Source organism: Rhinopithecus roxellana, chromosome 2 (assembly GCF_007565055.1).
Source record: "Rhinopithecus roxellana isolate Shanxi Qingling chromosome 2, ASM756505v1, whole genome shotgun sequence".
Classification (NCBI taxonomy): domain Eukaryota; kingdom Metazoa; phylum Chordata; class Mammalia; order Primates; family Cercopithecidae; genus Rhinopithecus; species Rhinopithecus roxellana.
In genome coordinates, this window is record NC_044550.1 from 184791181 (window position 1) to 184806431 (window position 15251).

The following is a 15251-nucleotide window of genomic DNA, read 5'->3' on the forward strand; positions in this document are numbered from 1 at the left end:
CATAGGGCAAACACATAATTTGGATTGGAAACACATATTAAGAAGTAAGATTGAGTTAATTTAAGTAAATTAATCACTTTGTTTGAAAAAGAAAATTAATGTTTAGAGATAGAGTGTCCTCTCCAAGTCACTTGGCTGATTAGTGGCAGAGTTAACAAAAATGTAAATCTTCATTTATGTCTCTTTTCACCAGTCTCAGAGTCTAAGAAAGGCAAGAAACTTCCAGATACACACAATGAATATAAATTGCCATTTGAAATCTTTATTAGTTAGCAAAAAAATCTAACATAATCATCAGAGTTTTAAGTAGCAGTGACAAGATAAAAATGCTTCCACATCCCAAATGAACATCTCCGTATACCAAGTAGCTAATTTTTATTCTTTTACAACTAAAGTCAGGGTTTTTATTTTCAGAGACAATTCTGCAAACTTGACATTAAAGTAATAGTTTGGCATGGTTTAAAATACATTCAAATGTACACTAAATGTTTTAGAAAATATTCCATTGTTGAATACATTTCACATGGAATTTATGTGAATTAATTGAATTGATAGTGAAATATTATGAGCACCATGTGAACATACAAAAATGTATTCTTGTTGTTCACAGAGGCTAGAATCAAGTACATTGGATCGAAATTAACTTAGACACAATGCAATAAATGTCAACTTTGCAGTTTAAACAATTACATACACTAAGAAAAACAGTGCCAGTCTTGGTTCATGCTTGGCTGCCAGACTTTATTGTCATTCACTTCTAATCCTCACTTCAAATCAAATTTCCCCTTTCTTGGCTCACACTTTGTGAAAATTTTATTTAAAATTAAAGATAATTATCTAAAGGGTTTTGTCATTAATCAACAATATGACGATAGGTCTATCGATAGATTTAGATTAAAGTTTCCGTCTACAGATATTTAGATGTTTTTGTTCATCTGGAGAGATCCAATTTTACCCCCTTATGTTTATAGGATTAGATGGTTCAGGTGGGATTTTGATGGGGGTACAAGGTAGTGATTTTGTAGTTTCCAACATTTAGGAAAAAGTAAATGATTGATGGCCCATATAATATTCTCTCTTTATCTAAAGACTTTCTCTGCCCTCAGCGGGCTATCTCTGTAGGTTCCAAAAAGTGATTTTTGAACCTTGGACCTGCACCTGGCTTGTGGGATAGAGGCATTTTGTCTTGTTAATAGGTCTTGTGGTGGTGAATAATTAGATTGAAAGATTAGTCATAGTGCTTTAAATCTGAATAATATAATTTCATGTTGGGATTGGTGCTAAAAGTAAAGATGGTAGTTCTGCACTCATAAATCACATCTTATAAATGACAGAACACTTTACAACATATACTATTGCTCCACCATGTCTTCAATAACTCTGTTTAGTAGATTCTTTATATATAAAAGAAATCGAGAAATTTTATTTTGAGTGGGAGCTGAAGTTGGTTGTTTAGTAGTAGTAGTTTGAGTAGTGACTGAAATAGTGGTTTGGTGTGTGGGTCCAGCTGAAGTTTCAGAAGTGGCAGGTGCAAGAGTAGCTGGGGAAGAATTAGGTGTGGTGATTGGGGCAGCTGTGGTCTCCGGTGGAGCTGGTGTAGTTGCAGAAGGTGTGGGTAGGGCAGCTGTGGTCCCCAGTGGAGCTGAGGAAGGTGGTGGAGCTGGTGCAGTTGCAGAAGGTGTGGGTAGGGCAGCTGTGGTCCCCGGTGGAGGTGAGGAAGGTGGTGGAGCTGCTGCAGTTGCAGAAGGTGTGGGTAGGGCAGCTGTGGTCTCCGGTGGAGGTGAGGAAGGTGGTGGAGCTGCTGCAGTTGCAGAAGGTGTGGGTAGGGCAGCTGTGGTCCCCGGTGGAGGTGAGGAAGGTGGTGGAGCTGCTGCAGTTGCAGAAGGTGTGGGTAGGGCAGCTGTGGTCTCCGGTGGAGGTGAGGAAGGTGGTGGAGCTGCTGCAGTTGCAGAAGGTATGGGTAGGGCAGCTGTGGTCCCCGGTGGAGGTGAGGAAGGTGGTGGAGCTGCTGCAGTTGCAGAAGGTGTGGGTAGGGCAGCTGTGGTCCCCGGTGGAGCTGAGGAAGGTGGTGGAGCTGGTGTAGCTGCAGAAGGTGTGGGTAGGGCAGCTGTGGTCCCCAGTGGAGCTGAGGAAGGTGGTGGAGCTGGTGTAGTTGCAGAAGGTGTGGGTAGGGCAGCTGTGGTCTCCAGTGGAGCTGAGGAAGGTGGTAGAGCTGCTGTAGTTGCAGAAGGTGTGGGTGGGGCAGCTGTGGTCAGTGGAGCTGAGGAAGGTGGTGGAGCTGCTGTAGTTGCAGAAGGTGTGGGTGGGGGAGCTGTGGTGTTTTGTTGAGCTGGGGAATTCGGTGGTGTTAATGTAGCTACAGAAGAGCTTGTGTTAACATTTTCTCTTGAAGATGTGGTGGTGGCATTCTGAGGAAGAGAAGTCACATTTGGAAGGGTAGTGATTTTGGTGGAAGCAGATGGGGAAGTCACAGATGGAATTTGGGTTGTAGCCACTAAGGTAGGGTTGACCACACTGCTAGTATCTGGATGTTTAGATGGCTGGGGAGGATTTGGGAATTTGTGGGGGTTATGAACTGAAGGTGGAGGCCTAGGCCTACAGCGTTTGTATAGACATTTATGGGGCTTTATAATGTGTGGCTTCTGGTGAGTTGGCAGTCCAGGATGATGTGGTAATTCAAAGTGAGGTTTGGGTAAATGGTGATGATGCCTTCTGTGACGTAGTTCGTGAGCCCTTTCTCGACCTTCACTGAACTGCAGAAAAGAAAGAAAATGTAAGAAATGAAAAAAGTATCCATTTATTTATCAATCAGGTGATCACTGCTGACCATGAGATGAGCAGTATTTGTGGAGTGCTGGGATTAGAAACCAGAGTACATTATTGAGTCAAGTGATTATCTTCCTAATTTCACCTAATTTTCACTAAGTTTCAAGAAAGAATTGCTACTAGAGAGTTTTCTTTTGTCAAATGTCTACCCTCTAGATAGCTGGGATGAATATATTCCTGTGGGCTCTAGCTTGAATGCTTAGCTGGATACGAACTTTTGTGCTTCCAGTTTCTCTCTTCTTCCTCTGGTGGAAAATGGTCAAGTTACTGCCTGAGGTCCCAGCACAAAGGCTTCCTGCTTACTCAGCATGTTCACAAAACTTGAGTCAAAGACATTCAACTGAGATCCAAGAGCCCTTTCTGGATTACACCCCTTATATCTACCATCATCAAAACACGAAACAGTCAAACAACAACAAAGCCCCAACAAACAAAATATCCCACCCCAGCCTCATGTTCTCCATATTTCAGGAAACAGTTTTTAGCCTTTATAAATTGGAGAAACAACTTTGGTCATTATCTTTTAACTTTATTGTTTCAAAAATTAGAATTACAGAATTCATGATTCAGGGGGTTCATGAATCATCTGATTTTTAGAGAAAATGTGCAAGTTTATGTATTTTGTCTGGATAGAGCACCAATGATTTTCATGATTTCTGAAAGATGCTTACATCTGAAAAGAACACTGATCTAGTCCAACTGTACATCTGATACTTGATCTTTTATCAATACACCTGCTGAAAGGCTTTCCAGTCTATGCATCTAACCTTTTCTGATTAAGAACTCACTACAGTAATTCCTAAGGCAGCCTGATAGAGAGTTCTTGATACTGAATGTAGGTATGTTTTTTGGGATTTTTATTGTTAACTGAGTAGAATTTTCTTCATGAAGATTTCCATTCTTTGGTCCTAATTTTATGTTTTGGCAGATTTCCCGAAAATCCAGGAGTCCTTCAAAATTTGAAAATAACTTCTATGCCATGTGGGTCATCATTTTGCAAGATGAATATTTTTATTTCCTTTAGCCATTGCTGACATTATTTGAGTTAGAGTACCATCACTGTTTCAGTTTATTATCTGTAAACATACTTCATGCCTTTTATATCCCTCTTCCCTGTATTCAATCTCATACGACATTTTTTAGTGATCGGTTGTATTAAATTGGAGAAAAGAAATATTAATAGGATAAATGAGACCATCCCAAACAAGGATAGGTTACATTTTCTTCCTAATGATTTTCACAGAAGCCCTTTTTAGATCACCAAATGGGTATATCATTCCAGTCCCAAGTTATAAAGCTTTCTTTGGACACAAAGTTTAGTGCAGATGACGTGATAACTTCTGAGAGACTAGCCGAGTTGTTTAAGATAAGATAACTTCCTCAGACTAATACATCCAGCCTCAAAAGTAGCTTCTAGGTATTGGGCTTTCAGAGATGAGATGTTTCACGAGAAACAGGGGCCCTGGTGAGGCTCATGTGATTAAGGGAAGGAACCACATAACTATTTCAAAACAAAGAGGTCATAGAATTAGATTTTGGATCTGGAATTTAATCTAAATCATTTCATAAATGAATAAACTGAGATCCAGGCATATTAAGTAACTTGCCCAACGTCACTCGGTTATTCAATGGCAGACACAGGACAGATTCAAACCTCCACTGCTGGTCTGTTGCAGTGTGTTTCAAACATGTTCCTCTAAGATCTGGACATTCTCCACAACATCCATCAATACAAGAAAGGATTATTTGTTTAGAAAATTAAATTATCCAGGAAATTTTAATTCATAACTGGGAACAGCCATTAGTTAACATAATGGCGTCTGATACTCATAACTTTGATATTTTTCCATAGGTCTCTCTTAAAAGGGCATAGGTTTTCAGAATCGGTAACACTGACTCCAGGAATCTCTGAGGAGATCCTTTCCATTACAGGGGTACTTGTTTTCTCATAAAATAAACAGGTCATATTGTTCAAACAGATCTTTCCCTGGAGATTGAATATGCAATCCACATAATTAAGGACTTGTTCTGATTGAAGCAGGATTGAGAGCCTCACATTCCATGATCTCAGTCTTTCCCTTTCCAGATGGTCTCTGAGGATGTTGCAAAGAATGTCCAGATCTTACAGGAACATGTATGAAACACGCTGCAACAGACCAGCAGTGGAGGTTTGGCTCTGTCCTGTGTCTGCCACTGAGTAGCTGAGTGACTTTGGGCAAGTCACTTAATGTGCTTATTCATTTATAAAATGATTTGGATTAAATTAAATTCCAGATCCAAAGTCTAATTCTATTTGCTTTGAAATAGTTATGTGGTTCATTCCCTTAATCACCTGAGCCTCACGAAGGCCCCTGTTTCATTCACCTCTGTAAGTCCAATACCTAAAACTAGGCCTGGCCTATGGCAGGTACTCATTAGCTATTAATTGAATGAGTAAATGCATAAAAATGAAAACAATAGCTAATTTCTTATTGAATAAAATATTAACATTTAAAAGTGTTTATTCATATGTAAAATAGTTTCAGCTATTTTACTTTAGGTGACCAAAAATAGTACCTACAACATTTTTATATGAAGGCAAATTAATTAAAATCCTATTAATTTTAATGTTAGCATGGCCTGGAACATGTATCAAATGACCAGTTTGTTTGCTTTACTTAGTATGTTGATTAGTTATTATGATTGGCAGTTACAGGTGGTTATAACAGAACTCGTCGACTAGAGTTGGATTTAGAGAAGTCTGAGAAAGGAAGGAGTTGAAAATGTATGCCTCTAAAGTTTTGAGTTTAGATGATTGAAGTATGGAGGTCCTTATAATACATACAGATATGCCAGGGAGAGTGTATTAAAGATAGCAACCTTGCTTGCCTGTTCACATTCGCTATTTATTTTTATTAAAAAAGTCTTTATATAACACTTACTTTATATGAGGCCCTATTCTGAGTGGTTTACAAATACAAATTTATTTAATTTCTTAGCAATATCGTAAGGTGGGTATGGTTGTTGTCTTCATTATATGGATGGGAAACCTGAGTCTTAGACTAAGTAACTTTTAGGAGAATGTTTCTCCATTTGCAAACTGCACTTTTGAGAGGAGAGAAGAGGGAGAAGGCATGAGGAACAAGGAGAGAGTAGGCTGGAATCAAAGGAAGGAGAAGGAGAGACACATGACACTTGGAGCAAGAAAGGAGGGTATAAGAAAGCAGAAGACTCCTAAAATAACTAGAGGAATGCCAAATTTTCTGAGGAAGGAAGGGGAGGAGAAAATTAGTCAGAAAGGAAGAGAGCTAGGAGAGAGCAAGATCAAGATTACATTTTTTATTTTTTTATTTTGAGATGGAGTCTTCCTCCATCACCCAGTTGGAGTGCAGTGGCGTGATCTCAGCTCACTGCAACCTCAGTCTCCTGAGTTCAAGGAATTCTCCTGCCTCAGCCTCCCTAGAAGTTGTAATTACAGGTGTGCACTCCACGCCTGGCTAATTTTTGTATTTTCAGTAGAGATGGGGGTTTCACCATGTTGGCCAGGCTGGTCTCGAACTCCTGACCTCAGGTGATCTTCCCGCCTCGGCCTCCGAAACTGCTGGATTACACATGTGAGCCACAGCACCTGGCCCAAGATTACATTTAATTGAAATTAGAAAGCACATTACATTTCTGCATTTGCTACCAGCTTATTTTTATGACCATTTGAAAACCTGTGATCCTTTTTTAAAGAGAATGAAAGCATTATGTTAAATAATGCTATAGTTGACAGAGCTCTTCATCTGACTCCAGAATACATCCCTTCAAATCTTCCTTTGGGATATCTGGAAGACAGAAATCAGACTCTCCACTCCTTGAAATCACCCCACAAAAGCAGGTTGTTGCTAGAGCTCCAGGACTGACCTTTTCTGGCTCTGAGTTGATGCTGCTCTCTGGTATATTCCTGTATTTTCTTTTCTTTTCTTTTTTTGAAATGGAGTCTTACTCTGTTGCCGAGGCTGAAGTGCAGTGGCACAATCTTGGCTCACTGCAACCTCTGCCTCCCAGGTTCAAGTGATTCTCCTGTCTCAGCCTCCCGAATAGCTAGGATTATAGATGTGTGCCACCACGCCCAGCTAATTTTTGTAGTTTTAGTAGAGATGAGGTTTCACCATGTTGGCCAGGCTGGTCTCGAACTCCTGACCTCACATTCCTGTATTTTCTAAGAATCAGGTCAAGGTATTACTGTGCTACCTTCTCATATTCAAGTTCTTTGGAAACTGTTTCTCTCAGCAGGCACTTTTTTGAGATTTGGGTAGTTTGAAGAGTTTTCTTTATTCTAAGCACTTGGAAGAAAGGATTCTTTAGGTGTCTGGATTTGTGGGAGTTATGATGAAAGGCCACCTCAAAAGAACAACCTAGATTCATCATTTCACAATAACATAATTATTTGTGTTGAATGGAAAGTTATTTCTTTCAATATAGAGTTGTTGGTAGCCAGGGATTCCCTGTTAAAATTTTACTTATTAAAAAGTTAACATCGCCGTGCATATTCAGAACTTAAAGCCTTATCAACTAGTATGTAAATTGAGATTACAATAATCTTGTTATAATTTTTACATCTACACTATATTTTATAATTTATAAATTCTCATTTACCCTTCAGCAGCCCTGTGAAGCATATAGTGTTATTTTATACATAGGGAAATTAGGGTCCTATAAATAGATTCTAAATTGCTCAAGATTCATCTGGATGGTAAACATCAGAGATGAGTTTAAGTCCACATCTTCTGAGCCCAACTTAAGCACTCTTCTACAGTCACACAAATCAGCATTAGGGTCCAGGGAAAAAGCCTGATTGTTTTCTGAGGGATTTTATATGGTAAGTGAGAAATATGAGAATATCCAAGAGTAAATTCCATCCACTTCACCGGTTCTTCTGCCCTCTCTCTCTGCTCTACTTGCATAATATTCTGAGGCTATCCATCCTCATTCAATAAAAGTACATTCTATTTCTTGATTGTTGTTTGAAGTTTTGTCAAAATAAAATTGAATAAATACAGGTACATAGCATTAGAGAAAAATATGGTTATTATTACAGCATGTATCACCTAGTAATCACATTATATCATTATTAATTCTAATCTTCCTTTGCCAGTACAACTTAAATTTCTTAAAGATAGAAGGTCCACTTTGTAATCTTCTCTTGGTTTTGGAAGCCATCTTTTCCTATCCCCTCTTGTGGGTCCTCCGTCTTTTTTATCCATATCCAAACTACCTACATTTTCTCCCTAGGTGATCTTGTAAGGTCTCATGGCTTCAAGTATGTTTTAAATATAGACTTTACCCCGAGATTTCTTAACTCCAGACAACATATATCCACTGTTTTCTTGATATCTTGATGTAGAAGTCTATTAGCCATTTCAAATGGAACATGTCCCAAACTCGAACATTTTTGTCCATTTCTTTCCTTCTTTTTTTTTTTTTCTTTTGAGACAGAGTCTTGCTCTGTCACCCAGGCTGGAGTGCAGTGATGCAATCTCAGCTCACTGCAAACTCCACCTCCCAGGTTCGAGCAATTCTCCTGCCTCAGTCTCCCAAGTAGCTGGGATTACAGGTGCCCGCCACCATGCCCAGCTAATTTTTGTATTTTTAATAGAGATGGGGTTTTGCCATGTTGGCCAGGGTGGTCTTGAACTCCTGACTTTAGGTGATCCGCCTGCCTTGGACTCCCAAAGTGCTGGGACTACAGGCATGAGCCACCGCCCCTGGCCTGTTCATTTCTTTCTTTTACCACATATACAATCCAGTAGAAGGTATAGTAGACTCAATCACTAAAATATATCCTAAACCCACTCTCACCTTTTAATTGCTGACATTTAGTGCAAATCACCATCATCTTTTATCTGGACCACTGCCATAGCTTCCTGACTAGTCTCCTTATCTCAGTTTTTATTACCTGCTACCTGTCTTCTCCTGAGAATCCTGTCATGTAACTCCCCTGGGAGTGCTTTGATCATGCTGAGACTTCCTGACAGATTTGAATCCATATTCCACACCAAGACCTAAAGGCCTTACAAATCTGGGTTTTCATCTCTGTCAGTTCTCATCACACTCACTATAAAGTTTGTGCTCTGTAGATATTGGATAAATGAAACAAATTATTTCCTTATGCTCTGTCTGTCTACCTACCTACCTACCTACCTACCTCCCTACCTAGCTACCTAGTCTATCTACCTATCTATCTAGTCTATCTACCTATCTGTATATATTTTTCAGACAGGGTCTCATTTTGTTGCCCAGGCTATGACATAGTGGTGTGATTATGGCTTGCTGCAGCCTTGACCTCCCAGGTTTAAGATCCCACCTCAGCCTCTGAGTAGCTGGGATTACAAGTACGTACCACCATACCTGGCTAATTAATTATTATTATTATTTTTTGTTATTGTGGAAACACTGTCTCATTGTGTTACCCAGGCTAGTCTTCTGAGCTCAAGTGATCCTCCCTCCTAGTCTTCCCATAGTGCTAGGATTAGAGGTGTGAGCCACTGTACCGGTCAATTATCCATATTTATATGTTTCCCAGAAATAAAAGATGTCAAGCTTCTTGGAAATAGGGATTGCTTATTATGCTTTAAAAGTCTCAGGTAGGTACACTAAATGTTTGTTATTGATAGTTAAGGAAAAAACTTATTTGGGTGAATACTTACTGAGAAGCAAGCACTCAGTGCACAGATGCACACAAACAGCGGCAGAGTTTTCATTCTTTCTGATGTCTCCTGGGAAAAGCAGAAACGTGACTTACCATTAGTTATGATATTATGGGAGAGGAATGCATTTTGGTAAATGACTTATTTTTATTAGAAAGCACAGGCTAAAAGAGACCACTGGTTTCTGAAAATTATGTATACATTTTCATTCCATAGGGGTGACACAAAATTACTTCAGGCCTAAAATACATTCTTTTAGAGAGGAAGCAATGGAAGAGACTCAAGAATTATTCTAACTAGTTTGCAACATGAACATTTTCTATTGATATTAAAGACTGGCTAGGAAAGGCAGGATCTTAGGAAGTTTAGCAATAAGAGAAGGAAATAATTTTATTCTTATTTCTTTTCTAATTCAAGAAGCTTCCCTCTCTGGGGAACCATCATATAAATGACCTGATACTGCACAGTTTTGTAAAGATTCCTGATGTTAGAATGAAGATGCTCTTTGTCTCTGTGCTACGAGGCTGGCACTTGGAACAAACAACCAGGTCAAATGGACTCTTCCTCCAATTTCATTCTGCTGAAGATTTTGCCATTTGATAATCCTTTTCTTGTAACTTTTTTGTTTTTTTGAGACAGGGTCTCACTCTGTTGTCCAGGCTGGAGTGAAGTGGCGCGCTCATGGCTCACTGCAGCCTGCACCCCCCAGGCTCAAGTGATCCTCTCACTTTGGCCACCCTAGTAGCTGGGACTACAGTCATGCGCCACCACTCCTGGCTATTGTCATTATTATTATTTTTATTTTTTGTAGAGACAGGGTTTCACTGTGTTGCCCAGGCTGGTCTTGAACTCCTGGGCTCAAGCAATCCATCCTCACTGGCCTCCCAAAATTCTGGGATTGCAGGTGTGAGCCATCGTGTCTGGTCGATACCCTTTTTCTAAGTCCCAAAATGACAGGAATTATGCTTTATTCATTGTTATGTCATCATGCCTAGTACATAGTGCAGACTTAATACATATATTTTTTTGAATAACTACTTGCAAAAGAGAATTGTATTTTGGCTATAGGTTGTAGAAGGAAAGAATGAGAGAAGAGAAGAATGAGAGAGGAGAAGAATGTGGTCTTTTATTTTTCTCATTTTGGTTATATATGTGATGTATACATGTCAGCTTATTAACTTTAGAAAACAAAATAAAGGTTAAATCATATAGACAGATTACGTATTAGGGCAGGTAATTAGGGTGCATGTCAATGTGGCGGGCTGCGAGATTAGACACACTTTACAATACAATCCCGTGGTTTATAAAATGGATGTTAGAGTCAGTCAGAGACTTGATTTAAGCTCTGCCCACTTATTGCGTGACTCTGCCACTCACTGCATGACTTTGAGTGAGTTGCAATCTTACATCACAAGAATTTCCTGAGGATTGACTGGAATAATAAATATATATATATATATATATAAAACAAATAGTACTAAGAATAATGTCTTATCCTTAATAAAGTCTGAGTGGTATTATTATAGTACTAGCATACTAAGAAGAAAACAATCTGATCCAGCTGAAAAAAGAAATGGTTACTTATTATTCTTCAGGTTCCTAATATATTGTCCTGTTTTTTTTTTTTTTTTTTTTTTTTAAATTTCAAGACCAAAAACATTCCTACCGGTCATTTTGTGTTCTAATAACATATGAATTGAGTGTTATCACACAGTTTGGCAGTTCATAAGAAGAGAGGAGAATAACTGTATTAGAACAACTATTGCTATTACTTCATATATGTATATTACTTGAAAACTGTTTAGTTTATATTAGAATCTATCTAAAGTATCCACATACCTGGTGCAGTGTGAATATTTCTTCTTAGGGTGTTCAAGCCAGTTGCTTGCTTTTAGCCAATCCTTTGAGGATGGTAACTAGAAGCAAAAGAGGAGAAAGCACAAGAGAATTTTCAGGTTTTATAACTCTCCAGTTGAGCTTTTTGGAAATAGGAAATCTGTTAGATTTAAGATAAGGTCACTTGTGTCAAGGAATTTGCTTTTAAAGAAAAGAATAGTTGTGGTTTGCTGAGGTTGACAGTAGTTCTTTGTGCATCAATTTCTTCCTGATGAGCACAGTGACGATCAGAGGTTCTCAATGAGTAACTTATGTGCTTGATGAGTAGTGGAACAGTGATTGATGGCACTTATGGAGAAACGAACAACCATGGCCCGGGTCTTCCCAACAGGAAGAGATCGTCCACTTTTTCCTGTTGGGCTCTCAAAGTAAGCAGAGTAATTGCCTTCTGACAGTTAATGTGATGGGACACCATATTTCCTTGTCAATAAGACAAGTTAATAAAGGACAGAGGATTTAAAAAAAAATAATGTGGTGCCAAGTACTGGTGCAAGACAGTATTTAAAGCCAAAAAATAAACACTGAATTTTTTAGTACAAGCAATTAAAAACCATTTTTTGACATTTTGTCTTGAAAAATATTCAAACATGTAGAAAAGTGAGGAGGGTAGTACAACTATATAGTCATTCGCTGGTTTTCATAATTCTTAACATTTTGCTATATATCTTAGTTGTTTTGCTGAAGTATTTTAAGGTAAACTACAGAAATTGTAACAGCTACTCTCTATTTCAGCATTTCTCTCTAAAAAGCCTTTCTTTTATAACACAACACCATCAACCTATAACAATATTAATAATTCAAACACATAATCTAAAATTGAATTTATACTCAAATTTTCCCAGTTTTGGCAAAAATATTTTTAGTCATTTTGTTCCTAACAGGACTCAACTAAGGGCCGTGTGTTGCAGTTACTTCTTATGTCTCTAGTTTCTTTTAGCCCAGAAAATTTTCTCCCTTTTCCCCCGTAGTAGTGATATTTTGATATCCATACTAGTCATTTTATAAATATTTATTTTTAAAAAGAAACTTAAGAACTTAAGAAGGAACTGAAGAATCATTTTAATAGAGATTTTCAAAATTAGATATTTCTACTATGTAAAATCATTAATCTGGAATACAGTTTTGAAGGTGTGATTCCTCTTCTGGCTAGTCAGTTTGTTCTTTTGCACATATAGTCTCTGAGGGCTTACATTCTTTGGGTTTGATTCCTTGCTTCTCCACTTAGTATCCATGTAATTTTTGACAAGTTAGCTAACTTCTTTGAGTCTCAGTTTTTCTATCTGCTAATTAGGTGTGAAATCTACCTTACAAAGTTGTCAGACTGAAATTAGGTAAGTTAAAGGTTCTGACATGGAACTTTTGAATGGAAAGCCCTCAGCTATTATACTGCCATTAGTGGAAAGTTAGGGACAGTTTTTGAGATAGCAATGAGTTAGTAAATATGGGCTATAATATTAATTTCTTTTCGTCTTTCTTTGCTAGCAACTGGTGATATGCATTTACAATATACTTGTTATAGTTAAAATTGGCTGTAGAGTAGAATTTTTATTGATCTGAAACAAGATTTTCTGAGTACATGGCTTCAGTAGAAAAATTTTCGTATCACCTTGTTATTGCCCAATTAGTGGTAAGTTGGATTGACCTCAAAAATTGATAGAATTTCAAAAAATGAATTTAATTTCTTTAAATATTGAAAAATATAAGAATATCTGGACATATTATGACTGAATCCAGTGCACTTCTGGTTTTATTTTTCAATAAATGAGTAACATTTATGCATTTATTACTTTAATTTTTTAAAAAAATTATACTATAAGTTCTGGGGTACTTGTGCAGAATGTATAGGTTTGTTACATAGGTATACATGTGCCATGGTGGTTTGCTGCACCCATCAACCTGTCACCTGCATTAGGTATTTCTCCTAATGCTATCTCTCTCCTAGCCCCCACCCCCCAACAGGCTTGTGTGTGATGTTTCCCTCCCTGTGTCCATGTGTTCTCAGTGTTTAACTCCCATTTGTGAATGACAACATGCAGTGTTTGGTTTTCCATTCCTGTGTTAGTTTGCTGAGGATGATGGTTTCCAGCTTCATCCATGACCTTGCAAAGTACATGAACTCATCTTTTTTTTATGGCTCCATAGTATTCCATGGCATATATGTGCCACATTTTCTTTATCCAGTCTATCATTGATGGGGATTTGGGTTGGTTCCAAGTCTTTGCTATTGTGAATAGTACTGCAAGAAATATACATATGCAGTTTTTCTTTATAGTAGAATGATTTATAATCCTTTGTGTATATACCAAGTAATGGGATTGCTGGGTCATATGATATTTCTGGTTCTAGATCCTTAAGGAATCGCTACACTGTCTTCCACAATGGTTGAACTAATATACACTCTCAGCAACAGTGTAAAAGCATTTATATTTCTCCACATCCTCTCCAGCATCTGTTGTTTCCTGACTTTTCAATGATTGCCATTCTAAATGGCGTGAGATGGTATCTCATTGTGGTTTTGATTTGCATTTCTCTAATGACCAATGATGATGAACTTTTTTCATATGTTTGTTGGCTGCATAAAAGTCTTCTTTTGAGAAGTGTCTGTTCATATCCTTTGCCCACTTTTTGATGAAGTTGTTTGCTTTTTTCTTGTAAATGTGTTTAAGTTCCTTGTAGATTCTGGGTATTAGCCCTTTGTCAGATGGATAGATTGCAAAATTTTCTCCCATTCTGTAGGTTGCCTGTTCACTCTGATGGTCGTTTCTTTTGCTGTGGAGAAGCTCTTCAGTTTAATTAGATCCCATTTGTCAATTTTGGCTTTTGTTGCCATTGCCTTTGGTATTTTAGTCATGAAATCTTTGCCCATGCCTATTTCCTGAATGGTGTTGCCTAAGTTTTCTTCTAGGGTTTTTATGGTTTTAGGTCTTACATTTAAGTCTTTAATCCATCTTGAGTAAATTTTTGTATAAAGTGTAAGGAAGGGGTCCAGTTTCAGTTTTCTGCATATGGCTAGCCAGTTTTCCCAGGACCATTGATTAAATAGGGGATCCTTTCTCCATTTCTTGTTTTTTCAGGTTTGTCAAAGATCAGATGGTTGTAGATGTGTGGTGTTATTTCTGAGGCCTCTGTTCTGTTCCATTGGTCTAGATATCTGTTTTGGCACCAGTGCCATGCTGTTTTGGTTACTGTAGCCTTGTAGTATAGTTTGAAGTCAGATAGCATGATGCTCCAGTTTCATTCTCTTTGGTTAGGATTTTCTTGGCTATGCAGGCTCTTTTTTGGCTCCATATGACACATGAGTAGTTTTTTATAATTCTGTGAAGAAAGTCAATGGTAGCTTGGGTGGGGATAGCATTGAATCTATAAATTACTTTAGGCAGTATGACCATTTTCATGATATTGATTCTTCCTATCCGTGAGTATGGAGTGTTTTTCCATTTTTTTGTGTCCTCTCTTATTTCCTTGAGCAGTGGTTTGTAGTTCTCCTTGAAGAGGTCCTTCACATCCCTTTTAGGTTGTATTCTTAGGTATTTTATTCTCTTTGTAGTTATTGTGAATGGAAGTTCACTCATGATTTGTCTATTATTAGTGGATAGGAATGCTTGTGATTTTTGCACATTGATTTTGTATCTGAGAATTTGCTGAAGTTGCTTATCAGCTTAAGGAGATTTCAGGTTGAGACAATGGGGCTTTCTAAATATACAATCATATCATCTGCAAACAGAGACAGTTTGACTTCCTCTCTTCCTATTTGAATACCCTTTATTTCTTTCTCTTGCCTGATTGCCCTGGCCAGACCTTCCAATACTATGTTGAATAGGAGTGGTGAGAGAGGCCATCCTTGTCTTGTGCCAGTTT

At 38.0% G+C, this 15251-nt stretch overlaps 1 protein-coding gene across 1 annotated transcript in view; it reads right to left on the bottom strand.

The window, feature by feature from the left end:
* Nucleotides 1–246: 246 nt before the first annotated feature.
* The window catches only part of MUC7 (mucin 7, secreted), a 53558-nt gene continuing 38553 nt past the window's right edge, over nucleotides 247–15251 (bottom strand). The window contains exons 2-5 of the mRNA XM_030925023.1: nucleotides 11337–11413; nucleotides 9498–9566; nucleotides 1925–2753; nucleotides 247–1597 (exon numbers count right to left, since the gene is read on the bottom strand). Coding sequence (XP_030780883.1) covers nucleotides 1353–1597; nucleotides 1925–2753; nucleotides 9498–9551 — 1128 coding nt within the window. The 5' untranslated portion in view covers nucleotides 9552–9566; nucleotides 11337–11413 and the 3' untranslated portion in view covers nucleotides 247–1352. The remainder of the gene's footprint in view (nucleotides 1598–1924; nucleotides 2754–9497; nucleotides 9567–11336; nucleotides 11414–15251) is intronic.